This window comes from Tarenaya hassleriana, unplaced genomic scaffold (genome assembly GCF_000463585.1).
Source record: "Tarenaya hassleriana unplaced genomic scaffold, ASM46358v1 Cleome9, whole genome shotgun sequence".
NCBI classification, from domain to species: Eukaryota; Viridiplantae; Streptophyta; class Magnoliopsida; order Brassicales; family Cleomaceae; genus Tarenaya; species Tarenaya hassleriana.
This window is the reverse complement of record NW_010971389.1, coordinates 3625260-3646762: the sequence shown is the minus strand read 5'-3', so window position 1 is coordinate 3646762 and position 21503 is coordinate 3625260. Positions and strand designations below refer to the sequence as shown.

The 21503-nt window shown below is 40.5% G+C and overlaps 2 protein-coding genes across 2 annotated transcripts in view; both read right to left on the bottom strand.

Moving 5' to 3' along the window:
* Positions 1-909, bottom strand: part of LOC104804263 (calcium-dependent protein kinase 18-like) — a 4414-nt gene extending 3505 nt beyond the window's left edge. The window contains exon 1 of the mRNA XM_010528496.2: positions 345-909. Within this exon, the coding sequence (XP_010526798.1) occupies positions 345-752 (408 nt within the window). The 5' untranslated portion in view covers positions 753-909. The remainder of the gene's footprint in view (positions 1-344) is intronic.
* A 269-nt stretch (positions 910-1178) lies between these two features.
* LOC104804262 (transformation/transcription domain-associated protein-like) lies at positions 1179-21405 on the bottom strand. Its single transcript, XM_010528495.1, has 35 exons — positions 20976-21405; positions 19921-20636; positions 19642-19767; positions 19456-19541; positions 19063-19171; positions 18643-18738; positions 18450-18512; positions 18307-18366; positions 17747-17815; positions 17150-17231; positions 16995-17047; positions 16854-16910; positions 15542-16774; positions 14128-15114; positions 13725-14060; positions 13180-13438; positions 12867-13089; positions 12389-12776; positions 11762-11911; positions 11445-11666; positions 11001-11222; positions 9777-10418; positions 9085-9342; positions 8643-8990; positions 7795-8207; positions 7274-7703; positions 5449-6738; positions 4947-5207; positions 4569-4859; positions 3877-4287; positions 3091-3522; positions 2693-2971; positions 1928-2479; positions 1643-1852; positions 1179-1569 (listed from the first exon to the last, which is right to left on the bottom strand). The coding sequence occupies exons 1-35, from the start codon at positions 21031-21033 to the stop codon at positions 1450-1452; spliced, it is 11532 nt and encodes a 3843-aa protein (XP_010526797.1). The 5' UTR covers positions 21034-21405; the 3' UTR covers positions 1179-1449.
* Positions 21406-21503: the final 98 nt, after the last annotated feature.

Here is a 21503-nt window from a genome sequence, read left to right as displayed (position 1 = left end):
AACTGTCGACCGGAAGAGTCATCTGAAAAAAAATACATTAACAAAACTGGTGGCTTATGAAACCAGCTAAAGCAAGAACCCTAGAATTGGTTAGCTTGATCTTTCGTAATGAACCAAGTAAATATCATTGACGAGTCTAAAAAAAACATGATATGGGACCATCAGAAAATGGAGCTTATCATGCCAAATTTTCATTGAAGAAGACTTTCCTTCAGATCCAAGCAACAAATTGTAGAAATGGAAACAGATTCTCCATGTAGGAGGGGAACAATGACAGGAACTTTTAGCTCACAAACAAAGAGGCGCAAAGGGAAATCGAATAATAACGATGATGATGATGATACCTTGCCCTTATCGATTCTCTTGACGGCGACACAATCACCAGATTTTTTGTCGGTGGCGACGTAGGTGTAGCCGAATTGGCCGTGTCCGAGCAATCTCCCGATGATGTAGCGACTGTCGAAATCCTTGGCGTACCCGAAATCGATACGCTTACCGTACGGGATCCCACCACCGTGCCTCCTCACGATCTTGTTACCATTGGTATTGATCTTCTTCCTCTCCTGCGACTGCGGCGGCGTTCTCTTGGTCGCACGTTTCCGAGGCGTGGGCTCCTTTGGAATCGTCTCCGTCATGAAGGAACAGAGCAATTGCGGTTTCGCCGGCGGCGACGGGGAGGCATCCGCCGATGTGGGATTCCGGCGTTCGCTGCTGTGGCCGCTGACTCTAGCGGAGGAGCAACAGAGACCCATTTGAAGCTAAGATCGGAGATTTTCTGGGCGAATTTCTCCGGCGTTAACGAATAGAGAGAAGAGATATCAATGGCGATGACATGGGCAAACAGAGAAAATGGAGAGCGGGAGGAACGAGGGAACCAGAAGGGAGGAGGGGAGGAAAGAGTTGTAAAAAACAAACAAACGAAAGGATACCTTTTTTGGGGAAAAAACAGAATTTTAATTCTTTTTTCTCCATTTTCAAAAACGGGAGGCCCGGAATCCTGGTTATTTTTTTATATATATCTTACGTCTAAAAATTTATTTATTTTTTAATCAGAAATTCGTTAAAGAATTTTGTTTACATATTTTACACAATCTCTTCAATGTCTTTTATTTTTATTTAAAAGATGATTGATATATTTGTCATGATTGTTTGATCCCATTTAAATCATTAAAAAATGATTGAAACAAAGAGGGGAGGACATCATATAACTAATCGAAGCTCCTGCTGTTGCTGTTGGTGTATTGACGGAATGTTACATAAGACAAAGGAACAGCCCCCCAAACCAAACCGACAGTTTTCTTAACGGTGCCGGAGTTTAGATACAAAATACAAAAGGGTTATATATTCACAAACCTATTTCGATACAAAAAAAAAGTGACTGGTTACGATGATGATGATGATATGATTCGAACAGACAAAAGCTTTCCTTCTTCTTTGTTCATAAGTTAGTTAGAACCAGGGATGCCATGTGGGGTCCATCATGCATAGGTTCCGAGGCGACAAGGCGGCTTCTACCAGCTCGTTAACGCCTCTTTGGACCGATTGCGGTGGCTCCACCGCGTTATCGTCCTGCCAAAACGTACGTTAGATGATACAATCCAACACAAGGTTCGCATCAAAAAACAAAAGCATGTGAATGTACCTCTTCGGAGAAGTACTGTGGGGCTATGCCTTTGATGCGCCCAATGACATCATCCACGTTCGAGTTAACCTTGTGTTTGAGCTCGGCCGAGTTCAACGTAGCGATTCCCGCTACTGGAGGGATCGGAACACCTAGAGGTCGTCTCCCAAACCACGATAAAAGTTCATCCCGAAAGAACATCGCCAACTGATACCGAAGATGCTGGTTTTGCTGTAAGAGCAGAGAAGGGTCAGTGAGTTTTCTTCACTTATCAAAAAAGGTTCAGATGTATCTCCGTTTTAGTACCTTGGGAGAGATAACTGCTTGAGCAGCCGAACTCATGGCCGACATTAGGAGACCTTCGACCCCGAAATGCGAGAAGAACGCTTGCATGTTCCTCGTGAGGCGGAAAGGCACAGGTTCGTTGAACTCTATCATCCCGTTGGCGTCGTAAGCCGGGTGGAAATCCGTCTGGAACAGTTTCCCAGTGTTTTTGGCAAACAAAATCTTGTTCGGGGACCTCCCGCCGATTTGTAGCATGAACGACATGAAGCTCGAGACCGCTAGCTGGACAGCGAATTGCTTCTTGAACGCCCACATATGGCTCCCACTCATCAGTGTCTTGTACATGTACTGTGAAAAGATACTGTCGTTGACCAAGTTTTTTGTGATTTCGCCATAAGCTTGGAGGCGAAGATCAACGATTGCCTCTGCCGAGATCTGCCCGGATATGGCTTGATTGAGTTGCTCCTTGAAATAGGTGATAGGAAGATCCGCCTCCCTATCATTCCTTGCACAGTGATTCTCATACACCTCGAGGAAAGTATTGTACATGAGATCGTCCTCGACCATCCGAACCTGAAAACAAAAATATTAGGAAACGAAGCCAAGCATAGAGATTTACTTGCTTATCATCCGATTTAAATGCTAGTTATTCTTAACCAGTACGTACTCACACACAAATATCGAACGGAAAAGACAGAGAAAACACATTAAATGAAACTTTAATTGGATCATGTAAGGAAAGGGCAAAGAATCTGAGTGTGTGAGGGAAGAAGAGATAAATCTCACCTGAGACCAAACAGGAATTATGATGGGAGTGTGAATTCCTATATGGCGGCGCCTTGACTCATGCTGCTTATCGAACATTTGGTTCATCACTCGGAAAAGCTGCAAGATGCGTTCATCGCTCCTAGCATTAGGTGTCAGAGAAGTCTGTACAATAAAATGCTTCTGTGAGCCATCCGAGCCGATAAGTGTCAGACGCCGGAAACTGCTTCCATGCCTTCGGACGATCGGTATGTCGGCTCCGACCCGATCCAACTTCACCGTATGATCCGGTGCCACTTCCTGGATAGTTTAAACCATATGAGTAGTTTCATAAACATATGTGATCACAAAGTTCCAATTTCAAGATCACTTCCCGACAAAAAATTGTCGGGTCGGGGAAAAACAACAATCCTATCTACCTGGTCTGAGAAGTATTGGCCCGGGATCTCCACATCGACAACATGGAAATCGCGAAGAACCCTGCTCTCGTCTTCCAATCTCAACACAGCTGGAAACCTGTCCTCGACATTGCTCTGAAGAATGTTTTTCCAGTGTTTCAACCGTTCTGTCAGCTCGGAAAGCGTGACTGGGAAAGTAGATGTATTTTCCGGATCAAGATCTCGCTCGAATTCTTGCTTGTACTCTCTCACAAACTCGACATGCTTCGTCATAGCATCTGCAGAGAAACAAGCTCTACAGACACCCGACAGCTCTTTCTTGAGCGGCTGGGGAACCTCTGCGGTCGTGGCAGTTGGATATTTGTAGCATCGATGCAACAAAGCATTCACCACTGCCAAAAGTCTTTCCTCCGGTAAAGTAACAAACCTTGAGCCAATTTCCGTGAGAAGAACCTGACAATAAAGATATCCGATTAGATTATACCAGAGAATAAAGCAGCATACCGAAGAACTGCCCACTATAAAAAAATTGTCATGATTTTTCTAAAACTGAAAAATCAAACCCAAACGAACATAAAAATAACAGGAATTTTCTTTGAAAAACGAGTATTTTTATCATTAAATGCCGAACCCGAATCAAATCTAATATCGAATGGATATATGTTTTTTAAAACCTGAAAGACCCGAACCCGAACATAACCGGACCGAAAACAGAAATGCCCACCACTACCTTTTAGGATCATGAAATTAAAAGAAAAACAAACTAGCATCTAAAGAAACAAAACTTGTATCTCGTATGTAAATTACCTCGAGTTCACTGGCCAAGTTGTTATGTTTACTCCTGAGGGATTCCATTATATCCTTTGCAGCTTCGAAAGCACTAGCAGCCGAGATTGCCAATGATGCACCCCGTCTTACTGTGTTTTGACTATTTTCACCGTGCATAGGTTGATCATTGTTCCCTGGGTTCACATTGTTTTCTGCAGTGGAACGTTCACTTTCTTGCTGCCCATGTGGGTTTCCACCTTCATGAGTTCCACTAGTTTGAGCACCTTGATGAATTTGAGCATCCATGGGCAAATTCCCTCCACCATGACCAGAACTAGCACCATGAGCATTTTGCTGCATCCTTTGCGCCATTACCATTCTTCCGAGTTCAGATTTATTAACAGCATCACGTCGTTCCAGTAAATACGTGCGTAGCCAATAATACAGAGCCTGAAATGGAAAGTTTTGCCACTTGCTTTAGATGATAGTAAAAGGGCAGCAAGTGCACAAAGCGTCCTCGTTGAGCGGAGGTCCGGGAAAGGGTCCCACCACAAGGGTGTATTGTAGGCAAGCCTTATCTTGCAGAGTATTCTGCAAGAAGAGGCTGCTTTCACAACTCAGACCCATGACAACTAGGTCACAGCGGCAACACCTTATCCAGTGCGCCAAGGTTTCCCTTCCTTTAGATGATGAAAAAAAAGAAGCATGGTTTTTTTTTTTATAAAGTTAACCTGTGGGAACACTGCGGCAATTTTCAATAGAACAAGTTTGCAATGAGGTGCTTCCGTTCTCTGAAGAGAGAGCAATAGCTGAGGTATCCAAGAAAGCCAAACCCAGTGGGGTACTTGGTCCAAGTGCTTATCAAACACCCTCCCGACAGGCTCATTTGGTGTATCGAAACTGAGAAGATAAAGAACACGAGCCATGTGGCTTCTGGAATTGGAAACTCCAAATCTTATACCCTGAAGAAAGCAACTGACAGCATATTCTAGCCAGATTTCATCTTGTGTTTCTTGGTATGCCTGCAAAAAAAGGTTGTTAAATATGAGGAACTGCATCATCATATTAGGAGGCGGCGAAATGACATACTGAAAGTGCTAAGAAAATACCATATCACAGTAATTTCCCCAGCTTATCCACCCTTTGGGCAAATTCTTGAACAGGGTGATCGCGTTGGAGTATGCAATGTTGGCACCTTCAGTGTCGTTTAGCTTCAGATGAAAATCCCCTTTCAGACGGAAGATCTCCGCTTTGTTTTTCAGTGGAAAGTATTCCAAATTTGTGCTGTTGATCAAATTAAGACCACTAGCAAGCTCTCCCTTCATTTCCAGATAAGCTTTTGCCTGTTCTCTGATTTTAACAAAGGCTTCCTGCACACACACAAAAGGACACAAGGAAGGAAGACACACTAATGAGCTTAAAAGACAAAACCAGGACAAGAAAAATCGAAACTGACAGGGAAACGAAAGAGGAGATAAGTTGGACACATAAATTCAGGATCTTGGTTACATCAATGGATGGGTTTATGGCTATCCAACAACTTATAACAATATTGATGAACCCGTTACTTTAGTACAAAGGTTTAAATATCTTAAGAGGAAGATATGGTACCTGTACTTCCATTGTCGAGTGACCATACATTTTTTCCAGTATCTGAACACATACATCATAAAGACCTTGCTTCCGGGCTATCCTGGCAAGTTTATTGACGTTCCACGCTTTGTCGCGATATCCAAGGTGATGAAGTTGAGGGTTTGAAGTAACAAAGTCTTTAAATGCATCGATAACAACGTTATACATTTCATTCCTCCATTGCAGTAGGTCATACCAGACCGTCATATTGTCCCATTCATTTGGAGTCCTGAGTCTCCAAGTCTCAAGAATGTCCTTCAGATCTGCATAAAGGTTTCCAACGGTAGAATTTCCAGAAACTTTGCTGCCATTAGCGATGTCAACATGGATCCTAGAAGATTCCTGAACCTCAACTAGTTGCTGGAATTGCTGTAATAGAGGCACTCTGGCATGAACAGACATTTCAGGCAACTGCCACCACTTTTCCAAGGCAAGATCAACTCCTTTTCCCACTATGTTTTCAGCATCTCCAACACCATTGGCATTTCTGTCGTGAAGGGCAAAATAGGCTTGAACCAAGCGAAGCTTTGGAGTCTCTTCTACCTGGGCCTTGGGTATCACATGATCCTTCAAATACATCCAATCTGGTAGTTTCCAAAGACTATCTAGCAGTACTTCATAGTTCTCAATGCTTTTTCCAAAATCTACCAGGGCATCCCATTGGCCCAGTTGAGTTGCACAGTGAAGCCATTGCTCTTCCCAAAGACACATTTCAGCCTTAGGGACTGTGTTATTGTATGTGCCTTGGGTTGCCTTAACCATTGCCTGGTAAAACAGGCTCTGAGAACGATGCCAAAACCCATGCTGAACTAGAGAAAGTCCAGCTCTTGTTTCTGCAGTGATGGACCTCTTCTTCCACAAACCAAATCTCATGTCTTCTTCATTCAATAACCGATAAAGCTCAGCAAGAGACTCTGCACATTTTGAGTCATTCATGAACAGCATGACATGGCTTTCTAGCAAAGCCAATGCCAAATGCCATGCATTATATGTTTTCCCAATATATTTGATAAGCTCACTGGGCATCCTAGGTTGAGGGTGGCTCAATTGAAGCCCTTCCAGAAGCGCTTGCACAACATTTGGCCTGTGTCCTTGCTGCTTCTTGTGGTAGTCCTTTGACAGGAGAGAGATCATAGGTTTAGCCAACGCTACCTGCTCTTCCTTGAGTAGGGTTACCCATACAATCGGAAATACCAACACCCACAGATGATATGCAACGTTGGCATCTGTATGAGCCAGTTCCCTCAAAGGGATAACAACATCAGCCACCTAGAAAGAAGGTCATTCATGAACAGCATGACATGGCTTTCTAGCAAAGCCAATGCCAAATGCCATGCATTATATGTTTTCCCAATATATTTGATAAGCTCACTGGGCATCCTAGGTTGAGGGTGGCTCAATTGAAGCCCTTCCAGAAGCGCTTGCACAACATTTGGCCTGTGTCCTTGCTGCTTCTTGTGGTAGTCCTTTGACAGGAGAGAGATCATAGGTTTAGCCAACGCTACCTGCTCTTCCTTGAGTAGGGTTACCCATACAATCGGAAATACCAACACCCACAGATGATATGCAACGTTGGCATCTGTATGAGCCAGTTCCCTCAAAGGGATAACAACATCAGCCACCTAGAAAGAAGGAAAATTTTCAAAAAAAAGTTAGCATTTATCAATTATTTAGATGAAATCTCTATACTTGGTACATAAGACAAGGCCCTTGCACTAATCTGAGTAAACATTTCATATCTAACAGGATAAAAAGGAAAACATCATCAGTTCACCAACAAGATGCTCAACTAATTCATAATCACCTGAAGTTTGCTAGTAGCATTCAGAAATTGTGCATGCTTCGTGACAATGCTATCAAACATTGAAGCAACTTCTTCAGGACCCTCCAGTGAAACAGGAGCTTGGTGCTGCATTCCAGAATTATCTGAAGGTGTACCTGAAGGCAAAAGTGGTAGAACCCTAGCAGAATTTGGCGCAAGACTAATTGGCTTATCCTCTACTAGGATAGCCAGAAGGAGATCAAGGCCCTGTTTGAGCCAAAAAACGTCACTTAAAGCTTCCCAATCCTGGAGTTGAATAATGTATTGCAACCTGGCAAACAAATTTTTTCCAAGTGACTCATGATACAGCAAGAAGAATTTCCTTCTCATCTCAGGATCCCTTGCACGTAAACCGAGCATGAAATGTCTTTCAACCTTCTGATAGATCTCTTGTCGTATAGTAGGAGGGTACCTTTGAAATAAAATACACAACATTATTTCATAAGCAATGAATATATGTAGTCCACGGGAGATAACAAGAGAAAAAAATAGGAACAACATACTTTGTCAAATCAGCACAAAGTCCATATAAAAGCTGAAGATACTTCTTATCCCATTCTTCCAGAGCCTCGGTTGAGAAATGTTGTTTATCAACCAGTGAAAGTTTCTGAAGAAAAGACACTATTTCCTTATGGGTAAGAAAAGCACCAGGCGAACTAGATGTGTCTGCCTTGCCAAAATCATCCTCAATCCACCTTTTTATCAAGTCTAGTATGCATAGAAGCACACTAGAATCAGTACCTTTTTCTGAAAGCAAGGTGTTCAATATCTGTGTTACAGATCTTTTGCATTCAGTTATGAGCATGACCCTTTCGTCAATAAGTTTCAAGACTGACTTTATATTAGATATGACTGCTCCAATATCAGCACTTTGACGAGAAGAAGTTACTGCAGAATCTGAATCGGTTCGCTGACCCTGGAAATGGAAAGAAAAATGCCACCATGGTAAGGCATTAGTTCTGAGGATATCTGAATTCATAAATCAGGATATCATGATAAGTTTGAGGGTTGACAGGAGCAAGCTTAAGTGAACAAAATGATATCTTGAAGTTAATAGTATTTCTGTACATAATGCAAACAGCTTGCCACATAAAACATAAACGAAAATAGTCAGGTTAACAAGGTCATTAAAAACGAGGAAGTAGTCTATCAAAACCTTACAAAGACAGAAACATAAGTCAATGGCATATAACCGTTCATGAATTGCTCGAAAAATGTATTGGCGAATTTAACTACTCTACAAAGTGGAGAATGCCCAGGTAAAATCTCTTCTCCAATTAAAGTTTGTATAAACAAAAAAATGCAGCACTATGTTCTGTTTTATAAAAGGCAGATATTATCAATAACATACCTGTCTAGGATGAGATCCTGCTGATGATCCCAGGTCTCGTGCAAGGCGTTGAAGGATGCGTACCAACACATATGGATCAACAAAGCTTTTCTGCACCTCCGCCAACGTTCTGATGACAAGAAGTACAAAGCTAATTGAACTGAGAGAGTTATCATCCCCTGATGCTTGTGAGGCAGTAACAGCATTAACATGTTTGTGTATTAGCTCATTGACTTTCTGATACAATAGCTTTATATCAGGAGGCGTACTAGCTGCATCCAGCGGGAATGCGGTGAACACCATCTTCAACAAGGAGCATAATGATTTGCCAGCATCCAGCAGCTTGTTTTTGAAACATGGCTCAAGAATCTAGTGAAGAAACAACAGCAATATATGATAAGAAGAAAGGAAACGAGACAAATGTGTTTAAAGCATTATGTTGAAAGCTTACAGCAGAAATTACCTGTGAAATCTGGCTGATGTTGTTCCTTATAAAAAGATGTGGCTGTTTCTCAATAACCTTGTTCATGACATCCAAGCCCTGGGCAAGAGCTGTGGATGGATCTGACTGAGATGGTGGTATGCTGCTCAGCAGTTTCTCCAAATAGTTGAACTTCACATTGGCATTTGGCCAAACCTCTAACGCTTGGGAAAGTAAATCTAAAGCTTGATTGTACATAGTGTTGGCTTCCCTGTCCTTAGGCTCAATTACCAAAGCAACCTGTCCAAGAAAGAGAAATTTTTTAAGAATGAGAAATCGAACTAGAACTACTAAACCAAACTAGACTACAAATGAAATTGTAATATCTGGAGCAGTTACATAAATAAGCAACCTGATAGAAGAGGTGATTTGATTGAAAATAGTGGATGTTCTAAACAAAGCTGAAACTGTAGGTCCATAATCAACAGAACTTTACAAGACCTAGAACCTAGAAAATTACGACTCACAGAATTCCCAATGTAAGATTTCACAAAGAGCTCTACATTTTTTTAGATTTAGTCAAATAGCCATCTCCCTTTTAGGTTTCCCAGAACAAAATTGCAAATAGGATTTATTAACTTAAACAACTCTAACAGTTCTCCTACAGGAAACTGCAACTAGAGCAAGCAAGTAAAAAATATCCTAGACTGAGAGATGGGAGCATAAAGCCTCACTCTTATGAGAAAATTGATAATCATTTCTTCCATAGCAGCATTTGGCTTGAATTCCTCATCAGGCTGGGCAGCAGATCCAGGAGTTTCAACATTGGGAATCGATGATGCACTTCCAGGTGACATGACACAGATTGACTGGAGACCAGGTTCAACTTTAACTCGTTTGCTTAAATCCTCTGATGTGGAAGATCCATCTGTTGGACGATTAGGATCAGCGCCAGATGAAGGATGTAACCCATCACTAACCTGGTTGGTATCAGTGACCACTTTCATTTCATTTTGTCTTTGCCTTTCCCAACTGACAACCAAACCAGCAAGTTCAATTGCAAGCCGCCTGTTTTCAGCTGTAGTATTATAAGGCAAACCGAGACGGCTTAGAGAATTCACCATCTGAGGTACGAACTGTGCTCTACAGCTATAAAAGAGATCTGAATGTCGAACAATAAGTTGGAAGATGTGGATCAAATTTGGAATAGAATGACCCTCCTCAACCAAAATCTTTTTGGTGTATCTTATCCAAATTGGCATGCGTGAATCTCCAAGTGGCAGCCTTTTTGGTAAAGCTGGCATTAGAATATCCAAGGCTTGCTTGACTAGCATCTTATTCTCCGGCTGGCACGTCCTAAGAAGCGCAACAAAAACCTACATTTTCAATTAAATAAACATTTATCTGTCATCAACTGAAATAAAACCAAAAGAACTCTGTTGCATATGCTTGCTGTCAGACCACTTCTTAGGTTGACAATATAGTACAGTATTATTCAAAACTAGGAAGAGAAACACCATATAAAAGGTTCCCAACGGTAGTGTATAGTGGCAACGCGTGTACCCAACCTCTTTTATTAAGACAAAGATTGAAACTAGACGAAAATCCTCGTAATTCATTCATTATGTAGTTTCTGGGAACAATCACGTAAATGAATGGCCACGAAATTTTCTTGCAAACAAGCTCCCTTTAAGAAGCTACAGCTAACAACCAACAAACAAACTTCTGCACAACTAGCACAACAAAATGCGAAGTCTTTTTATGGCATAACGAGGTCAAAGATTCAAACATGTAATTACAGCACTGAAATAACTGCTTGAAGAGGAAATTTTCGCAGCAGGAGGAAAATATTCAAGAATTTCTCATGTTTTCTTTCAATATTTTAAATTGATATCTTAGACGTAAAGTATCAGTCAATAATATATTGGAAACTATCTTACATTATTTTCAAATAATACCTGGAGAATTATTTTCTCCGGAGCCTGATAAGCATCCAAGAAATGGCAAACATTAACAAATGCCCACTGCTTACTGGCGCTATCTTCCCGTTTGAGATGATTCCATCCAAACTTAATGAGCTCCTTCCTATGATGAACCAGGTCACTCTGAAGATGTTTTAGAAGCAAAGTAGCAAACTGCAAAAGTTCGATCCTCAAAGGTTCATCATATTCAGCAGAAACCTGCAAAAAGTTGAAGATATTAGACAAAAAAAGGATAATAAAGTCTTTATGGGCTTGGGATATAGATAAGAAGCCGAACAAAGTAACAAGACTATTCAAAGGAACTCAGCTGGTACATGATACTATCATTACCACCTGGAAAATGTACATTGTTCTCTGGTCACATTTGTTTCTTCATTTTCCAAAAGGATTAGACTGTTTATTGAGGACAAAGAAACCTACCTCTTCCGGCGGATCAAGAAGCCTTTCAACAATTGTCTTAATAATATTAGGATCAATAACCTCCCAAGTTTGGCCGTTCTGGAATGCATGGGCAAGCATTGGAAGAATAAGCATTTGCATTGCCACAACTAGATGATCATGACCAAGTTGTTTTGATTGGAAAAGTGTCAGAAAATGTAAAAGAAGTGCTTTTTTCATGTTGGCTGGATATCCTTCTGACACCTGATAATAAGATTGCATTATTCTATTAGAATTCAAAACTGCGAGAAGCAAAAAGAGGAATATTAACTAGAATTCAGAATTAAAAGCGCATATACCTCAATAATGTAGAACTCCTTCAAAAAGGTGTAATCGATGCGGCTATGGAACAAGAAGATGGAGAGAATATCAAAGAGAACATTCACTTCAGATTTATCATGTCGCAGGTAATTCAGGAAGCACTTCACAAGCCATTTGCTCTCTTTCGCCTACAAGTTTGAGAAACACAACAGACTTTAGTTGCTCAACTTGTCCACAATACAACACATTATTGAAAGGAAGATTATTTAGAGCTTAAAATAAACTGAAAAAATCATGGTTAAAAATGATTCTAGAGAACTGGGGACTCGAGTATGCCAAAAAGCAGGAATAGCATGATAAAAGCATCTGAAGAAATCTAATAAACAGGTCGAGAAAAAAAATTGAAATCAAATAAACGAAATTCGAGAGTCCACTGGAAACCCTGACAAGAAAAATTACGAAAAAATAAATAAGGCTAACAACAAATCATTTCGGCAACATTAGCATAGCTACATATATCTACAGGTTCATAACCACCTATTCACCCTCTAACTTCGGATACTTTCAGATTTCCATCCCAAGATTTCCTGGCAGCGCAACAAACTATCAACTTGAACAAAGAGAAAATGCAAAAATGAAAAAATTCGGAACCCAATGGAACCTACCTGAACTAAATTCAGCTCTTGCTCATTCTGCAGACGAGATATCCTAGCAGGTGACTTCCAGATGAGAACTAATGTATCAAATACAATGCGGTTATTCTGCAGCCAGGTGGGGATCAATTTCACCATTGTTTTGATGAGGTACAGTCCCTGAAAATAAGAATCTGATGTCACGGTATCTTTTGAGGGCGTGCTAGAGTTATCCGATTGAGCAGAGACAAGGTTTTCATCCCCAGCAAATGCAGCTGGTGGAGTCGAGGCTGTTGTGCTCATTGTAGCATCCGCCTTTGGTGAAAATTCAGGAAAGGCACTGGAAAGTATCTTCTGGGGAGACTTAGCAAGTTCTTCCCTTAATGGTTGGCCAGCATCTGATCGGATTATATACATAAACCTGAATTTTCAAGGGAAAAAACAAAAAAAAATATTATCTTTTTTCATGGCCGGTATATATCCAGCTTGATATAAAATTATAATTTCTTACCTTCGGAAGTATTTAGGTTCACTTAATCTGGCCAGAAAATAATCAACAGCAAGGGTTGCGTATCGATTTAGAAACTTGGTAAGCGGAAGACGATATGGGCTATTAATCTCACTGTACACTTGCCCTGGAGGAAGAGCTGCTTCTAAGTCGATAGTTAATGTTACCAGCTCATCAAGAAATTTTGATGCAGCATTGGGAAGCAAGTGAAAGAGCTCAATAATAGCTGCCACAGGAAAATAAAACAAAGATATATTCATAGATAGAAACAGCTGAACCGACTTCTCTTTAATATATTTCTCATGAAAGCATTTACCAGCTGCTATTTTTGGTTCTTCACCAGCTTTCCATGATTTCTGGGACTGGGCAAGTTTCTCCGGCTCCAACCATTTTTTAAGGTGCTCCAGCAATTTGCCTCCTAATGTGACATTAAACCAATTTGACAGAAGTTCAAGCAGGCGGGCCAGACCTTGTAGTAAAGGCATACTGAGATTCTTTGTGTGCGCCAGATTAACTAGTATAGGCCTGAGGCTACTCTGAAGAAGTTCCTTTGGCATCCGTTGTTGATTAATGACCTAAATCAAAAACAAAGAATTCCAAGAAAAGCAACTCAAGTTTGCAGTTTTGGATATAGAACTCAGGAAGACAGCAATACTTTCCTCTGATAACTACCAAGCTAGTTCTCAGAAATTCAATAAGGTAACCAAACTGACTGAATATGAGTATTTTACATATCTATTATGTTAGAAAGAATATAGACAGGACAATCAGATAACAGTCTAACCTTTTCACATAACTATGTGGAAATCCTTAATATTGAGTGTGCATACAAGAACAGAAAACAAAGACAGAAGTAGGAACCTGGCGTAAACCCTCCTTAGCAACAGCCACAATTTCTGGCGCTCGACATGTTAGAGACTTGAAAAACATGGAAATGATCTTTGCACGCAGTTCAGAGTGACTCGGAGTTCTAAAATCTGTCCATGCCATAGTAGTGCACAGAAGCTCAATACAAGCCGTTCGAAGTCTATTCAAAGATGTAAGCACCTTAGGATTCATCAACTTCACAGCCCAAACAGTTTCATCAGCCTCAGCTATTTGTAATGCTTCTTGCAAGAAGTTAATCAACTCAGGAGTCAATTTTAGAAGCGGGGGCCTCAGTGCTAAACAGAAGTTCAGAGCTGTTACTGTTCCGACCTGCCAAGTATTCAATAAGATCCAGGAAAAAGAGGTACACAGAAGAGAACCTAGGAGAAAGTGGTACCTGTTGATCAATTGTCTTTGATCGGAGTGGACGCATTATAAGTGGCTGGAGTAAAGGTTGGTATAGAGGCTCAAGCAACTCAGATACCTCGCTACCAGTTCGGCTAGCCAAAAGCGCAAGACAGTTCTGCACATTTTTTCTCACAGTGATTGATGCATTAGGATTGAACAACTCGGTAGCAAGATATTCAACAACACCTTGAAAGCTTTGTCTACGTGCTTCACTGTTTGCTTCATCAACATTATTAACAACTCGAAGAATCTGCATAAGAACCTGACTTGTCTCTTCTTGCTCTCTGCTAGCATAAACAGGAAGCCTCTTTAAAACATAGACCAGACCACGAACAATTTTTACTTGGAAAAGACATAATGTTTCCACATTCACTTTCCCAACCAAGGCACCCAACCCCATAACACCTCCCATCTGTGCTTGCCATGTGCTTCCATAGCAGCGATGGAGAAGGCGAGGCAAAAGCTGCTCAAACACCGGTATGCGTACACTTGGATGAGGCGAGTATACAGGATTTGTAGAAGGGCTGGAGACAATCATAGAAGCAGTGTGACCACCCCTAGACATCAATGCATCAGCATGTTTAACACGAGCAAGGAACAGTAGAGTTTCAGAAAACACATTTAATGCATTCAGAGCAGCTCTTGCATGAAATCTGTTTTCATCGGCAAGCACATCAACCAACGCATCTAAAAATATCAGAGGATCCAGCAGCTTTAAGTTAGATGATCGATTACTTTTTGACCTAGAACTCGCAGAAATCACAGAAACCCCAAGTGGACCAGTGCTGGTTGAAGCATTTGACGTATAGTCAACATGTAAAATAATTGCAAAATGCCGGCAAATGTTTACAACAAAGTCATCATTTGAATTGCTGAGATCCGGATCAGAACTGGCAGCAATTACAGTGATCAATAGTGTCTTAAAAATGGACTTCTCAGCCATTAACTGGGTCTTCGTTTTTACTCCTAAATCAGCCTGCAACAGCAAATAGACCGCCTTAATGATAAACATCCTTATACAACCTACTGAACTGAGTGGTATAGATCTTAACAGTAGAAATAAGGTCACTTGGAAGATAGGACATAAAAAAAACACAGAAGTCCAAATTACATTTAAAAAAAAAAGAAACTCTTAAACGCATAAAATCAAGATAAGGAATCCTTAAATCTTTCTCTAGTACAATCCACTTTTAGCATTGAGTACGGTTAAGATGATACAATGAGAGCTGGTGATGGTGAAGGAATTTAGTGAGAAAATTGAACCAATACAGTTAGTGTTTCCTAGAATTGAAGCAGTAGGCAAAAAAGGCAAAGCAAACACGTCAATAAATTTGCTATTTGCCTAAGTCAAAATCCAACAATGACTAACCAAGAACACATAAATATTACTTATAATTACTGACCTTAATTTCTGTTGGCTCGGACCTGCGCCAGGAAGAATCAACAGTGGAAAGCAACAAAGTAGACAATTGCCTAGGCGTTTGTCCCTCGTCAGTGGCACAGCAAGGCAAATTGAGCTGAGACAATAGGCAAACACGGAGGAACTTTAGAGCTTGCTTTCTGTAGTAGATGTCCATCACAAGGTTTTTCTGAATAACAGCTGCTACAGCAAGATTGATAAATTTGTCTAACGGCACCAGAAATGGAGTGGACGGCTCAAATGTCAGAACTAAACGGAGCCCATGCTCTGGATTCTCCTTGCATTCAAGTGTAAGTGGCTCTTTCAAAAACCGCCGATTACGACCACCCAACTTTCCTAGGATTTGTAATGCCTTTCCACCCCAAGGATAAGGCACAGGCTTCAAGTGAGACCATAATGCTAAGATCACTTCAGACATCAAGTTAGCCATACTCGGTTCCAAGAAATCAGGATTCAGACTATCAACCCAGAATTCAAGGGTGCGCAAACCCAAGCTCACAAGTTCATCACTTCCTTGCAAACACAATACAAGAGGCTTCATGAGACGGGGAAGGTATGGCAGTAACGAGCTTAAGCGGGCAGGAAGTGTCAGACAAAGCTCCAACAGAAGGTCTCTAATGTCTTCCCCAGCTGGACCCTCAAGCATTGTCAGAAGCAAATTAAGACAAGGTAGCAGCATAGGGATCAAATCTCTCAGAAGCAATTCAAATTTACATCCAGCGAGAGCTCTGAACACCGTGCGGAGCAGTTGCATATAACCAAGTGGCTTTTCAACTTCAGTTGAATTTTTCATGCAGACTTCCATTATCACAGGGATATGAGGTTGCAATATCCGTTCAAAATCAGAAGGTGCTTTAGCAACAGCCCCAAAGATGCATCGGAATAGATGCAGAACTAGTTTTGTTGCTGCTGAATCTGGATTCTTCAAAACATCAAGCTTGTTGCTTACAAGAAAATTGATCAAAACATCTGCAAATGGCTTGTATACTTTGGGAGCTTGCAGAAGAGTTGCAAATATCTGAACCAGTTGAGTGTTGTCAATCATGCACTCAAAGAGCTCAGGCATACACAAAGAGAACATGTCCATTAGATCTCGAGGTTCCATAATAGCCAAAATTTGGGAGAAAAGGTGGAGCATTTCCTTCTCCTCATCCTTCTCTTTGAATAGAGCTAAACAGTGGACACCACTCTTCAGAACACCAGACGCTTTCCAAACCTACTCGAATGCAGAGATTACTAGAGAATATCTGCCATGTGCTATAAATAACTGGAGTAAAAAGTTGCAGATGCAATACCTCATCTTCTCTCATTCCTTTAAAAGCCTGAGGGCCAGGTGATTGTGAAGCAAGAGTCTGTGGGTGCATCCCATGGACAGTTAGATAAAACAACATCTAATAATGATACAAGAAATAACTGAACACAGATTCCAATGAAACCTGAGGTCGAGGCAAATGTGCATGGGTAATGCTCCATATGATTGTTTTCATTCCTGAGCACATCAGAAAAAAAGATTGGTACAGGTATATGAACAGATCCGTCTTTAGAAAGCAAGCCACTATGGTATAAAGATAATACAGCGAAGATTCAATACCCATGACAAGTGTCTTGATCAGATTCTTACAATCATTCACTTCTTTGGAGTGTTCAACAGGAACCTGCAAATTTAAAACGGCCTGCATCCAGCATGGTACAACAATTAAGAAAAGCTGCCAGATAATCTATGTGTTCATCCAAAGTAAATGTCCCAAAATGGTTTATAAAAATACATGATTCCGTAACAAGATAATAGGGTAGCCATGATTTCTAAGCACGGCAAAAGATGAGAAGCCAAAACCAAAAATTCAGCTATATCTGGTCAAATGTGTTCAAGACTTCAAGTAATAGTATTACTACCTACAACACAATCCAAAGTAGGGGTGAGCAGTTCAGATTCGGTATGGTATTTGATCGGTTCGGGTTATTCGGTTCCAGAAAAATGTGTACTAGTCGGTTATTATATTCGGTTTCAGTTTTTATAAACAAAAATGTATACCTTCTTAATAAATTTTCGGTTCTTCCGGGTTTTAAATCCAAATTAAGAAGAAATTGGACTTCTACATAAAGGAATAGGGGACAATTATAGAAAAAATTACTCAATTTCATGTGGAAAACAATCTCACAATGGCTGGTAATTTTAGCTACTAATTACCTGCACAGGAAGTTCAAGCTTTGACCTCAAAGTGGCCCGATCTTTTCCTACCTCACCCTCCTCTAAAAGCTACAAACCCAAAAAAGAATATGAAAACATTCAATAGAGTACAACAAATAAAAAGAAGTAAGACAGTAAATAAAAGAAACTAAGAAAGTATCAACTGGTATTATAGAGCATATCAAATACATCAGCAAAAACCTCACAAAAGCATATCAAGCATTCCATCTTTTTCAAAGATCAATTTAGAATTGAGCACTTCCAAAAAAATAGACTTGAGAGATCGTAACAACAAACAGATGACTCTCACAAACTGACCCTGAAAATGAACTCAAAGATAAGGCATCCCGAACTACACAATTCCCCGATCTCATTCACCAGAAGTAAAGCATAAGCAATAGAGCTAGACATCAATAAGAACAAAAAAGTAAAGACACAGAGCTTGATCATGAGCTCGATGAAAGTAAGTAAACACCGAGAGACAGTAGACAAAGAGGCCAGAAATAAGCTAAATATCCCTCCACCACACATACATTATCACTAAAAGCTTCCAGCGTTACCTGAGGAATAGTATGCTTGAACGTACTGAATTTCCCAACAAAGGCATCCAGGATACGTCCCTGTAGACAAGTATTGGGCAGACTAAGAAAATAGTCAAAGAGCCAAAACAATCTGAAATGAGCTCTCAGGGGTGAACTTATACCAACAAAATACGCGCTTCATCCATTGACTGCTGATCAACACCTTTCTCAAATATTGGCTCTACCTGAATCCGGTTGAAGTATTAACATAGCTCAATACTAAAATATTGAACAGTCTATTAAGCATGAGTTTGAAGTTTTAAGTCATAAATCATATTCACACAAGCCAAAAAAGAAGGAGAAAAAATGTATCACCAGATTCAACATCAGCCGGGCACATGTTGTATGGATATTAAGAGACAATGTAGAGTCATGCATATTTCTCGAAAACAAGTAGATAATCCGTGATAACTGCAATATCATTAAAGTGATATAAGTAACAATAATTTAAAAAGATAAAGCATATTGATACATCATCACATTCTATAATTCTCGGAAACTCAAAACCCACAGTTTAAGAGCAATAACTGCATACCAGAACACATAAGTAACACATTTATGGCATCAAATCGTCAAGACCAAATTCCGACACGGTCTAAAGATTAACAAAACTACAACATCGATAAACAATTATGCAGAATAGTACACCAAACTGGAAAGCGATGACGAACAAGAAAAGTAATCAAAATACAAAAACAAAGGAAGAGTATATTTCAAGGAAAACAACAGGAAGACCTGAGAAAGGGACAGATCTCCTCGAACATGGTGGACAATCTCAGCCAATAGGCTATAAGCCAGAGGCCTCAAAGACTCGAAGCATGCCCGGCCTGTTCCAACTAGAACCCTGATATGAGAAGAAGTTGGACAAGCCAGTTTTAATTTACAGACATGTAAAAGCGAAATATTATACAGCTCAAATTTTTATGCAAGGAAGAGCTTCCAAACAGGTAATCGAGTTGAAGAACAAAAGCATGTGTGGTTGTTCTTTCACTCAACAAGGAGATACTACAGCTTAAAGTTAAAGGATTGTAGAGATCAGGAGATAAGTATACATGATAAAAACAAAACAGTGTCCTAATAGGTGTGAAAGATTTTTACAACTTCATAAGGGCTCAATAAGCATGTTACCTCTCGTCCAAAAGAGTGTCAATAAGAGGAAATAAACCTCTCTTAAAGTCAGTCCCAAGCACATGCTTTAATGAGACTAAGAGCTCCTGTATTTCACAGAATGAAAAAGATATCTTCAACCTCAGAACCATTAATTGTAACACCAGGAGAAAAACATACTCAATAAAAGAACAAAAAGTTTAACACCTTTCTGATAGATGCAGAGTCCGAACAAGTCACAAGCAAATTTACAATGCTTTTGCATATGCTTTCTTCATGTGGCCTGATATATTCGGCACAACTCTTTAACAAGTAAGTTAGAAAAGAAACTGTCTGCAAAAAAAACAGATTAATAACAAACTGTTAATATACAAAGTCATGACTTCCATAAAGTCAAGGCAGAACACATATGGTAGACCTCAAACAAATCATTTGTTCACCATCTAAAAAGAAGATCAGGTTTGATTCCTGGCAAAATTGTGTTACCTTAACCTGTGCACCCTTCAACTCAATGAAGTGAGGCTTCAAATGTGGAGGAACTTTCTCAGGGCCAGGGACAGATATAGCAGCAACCATCAGGGGCAGCAAATGAGGAATGTTGGTTTGAACAAGTCGGCTGTACAGTTGGAAAAGAAACATAACTACAAGAGGACTCTCAGTAACTATCTTGAATGAACGAGTGCTCGGGTTAAGCTGTCCATTCCCAACAGGCCCAGTAGGAGTAAGGAACTGGTCAGAAGATGTAGATGTCTCCATGGGCTTCACGTCTTCCATTGAAACATTTTCAAAGAAATGACTGATGGTAAATCTGAAGTTCTGGTATATCTTGCAAACAAAGTCTAAGAACGGCTGAACCTCATTCTCTAGTGTCGGCCTAAAATTCCTAAGAAGGTCAAAGATTATGCGGATGCAAATTAAGCCATTTTCTTCATTATCAGTTGTGAGCACCTGCATCGCAACCTTCAAGAGCTCCTGAACAAAGGGACGAAGAACCTCACTATGTGGGAGTCGATTGAGGATCTCGACCACAATGTTTCGTAGTTTGTGCTCGGGATTGTCAGTGAATTGCGGCTTTGTAATCTGTAGAAGAATCACCGAGAATGCCCGGAAGTAGCATTTTAGGAAATTCAAGTACTCAGCCGTATGAGCTATCTCAAGACTGTCCCTGACCTCCACCACCATCTCTAGCCTCGTCTGAATAGCTACACAGAGCCATAAAAACCAAACAAAAAAAAATCAAGCTTCCAGTTCAAGAACAACTTTAAATTTTCTCTGGTGGGGAAAGAAAAATTGTTTGTCCGCTAAAAAAACGTCATGAAATCAATTCCAACTTCAAATGAAAACTTATACGAGCATCCAAGTAACTTTTTCCCTCGAAGAAACCAGTGACATAAAGGAGACGTGAATTTATGTAGACATGATATGACCCAGAAATTTCACTCGAAATCCAACATCAAACGAACCCAAATTTATATTCTCTTCTCGACATCTGCTCAGCAAACAAACAAGAATTAAGAAATGGGGAGAGAGAGAGAGAGTACGGAGGTCAGGCTCCACAAGACGACGGGAGTGTTGCTCGAAATTCTGAATGGGACTCATGGCGAATGATGCTAACACAACGACCGAAACGCTTTTCTAGGGCTCCGCCGCGAGGAGCCCTTGCGCCTCCTCCGCCTCCTTCTTCCCACAGCCCAAGTAGTCTACCAAGTCGATCACCGACGATCTCTCGCGCCTCACCGACGAGCGAGGCTAGGTCAAAACTCCCGGAGTTTACGAGGATTTTTCGCTTCTGCTACTACTAAACTTCAGGGAAAACACAGCAGCTTCCGACGGTTCTCCGACCAAGATCAACAACGGAGAAGATGACTACGAAGATTATTCTGACGAAAATTTCCCTCCCATTTTCTTTGTCTCGCTGCGACCCCTCTCGAGAGAGTCTGAGGACTCAAGAATCAGTTCAAGAAATGTTTTGCCAAGTGACCGCCGACTTTCGTGTGCTTATGCACCTTTTTTCTCCGTTTTAATTGTTTATTTATTTATTTACTTATTTTACTAATTTCCGTATACTA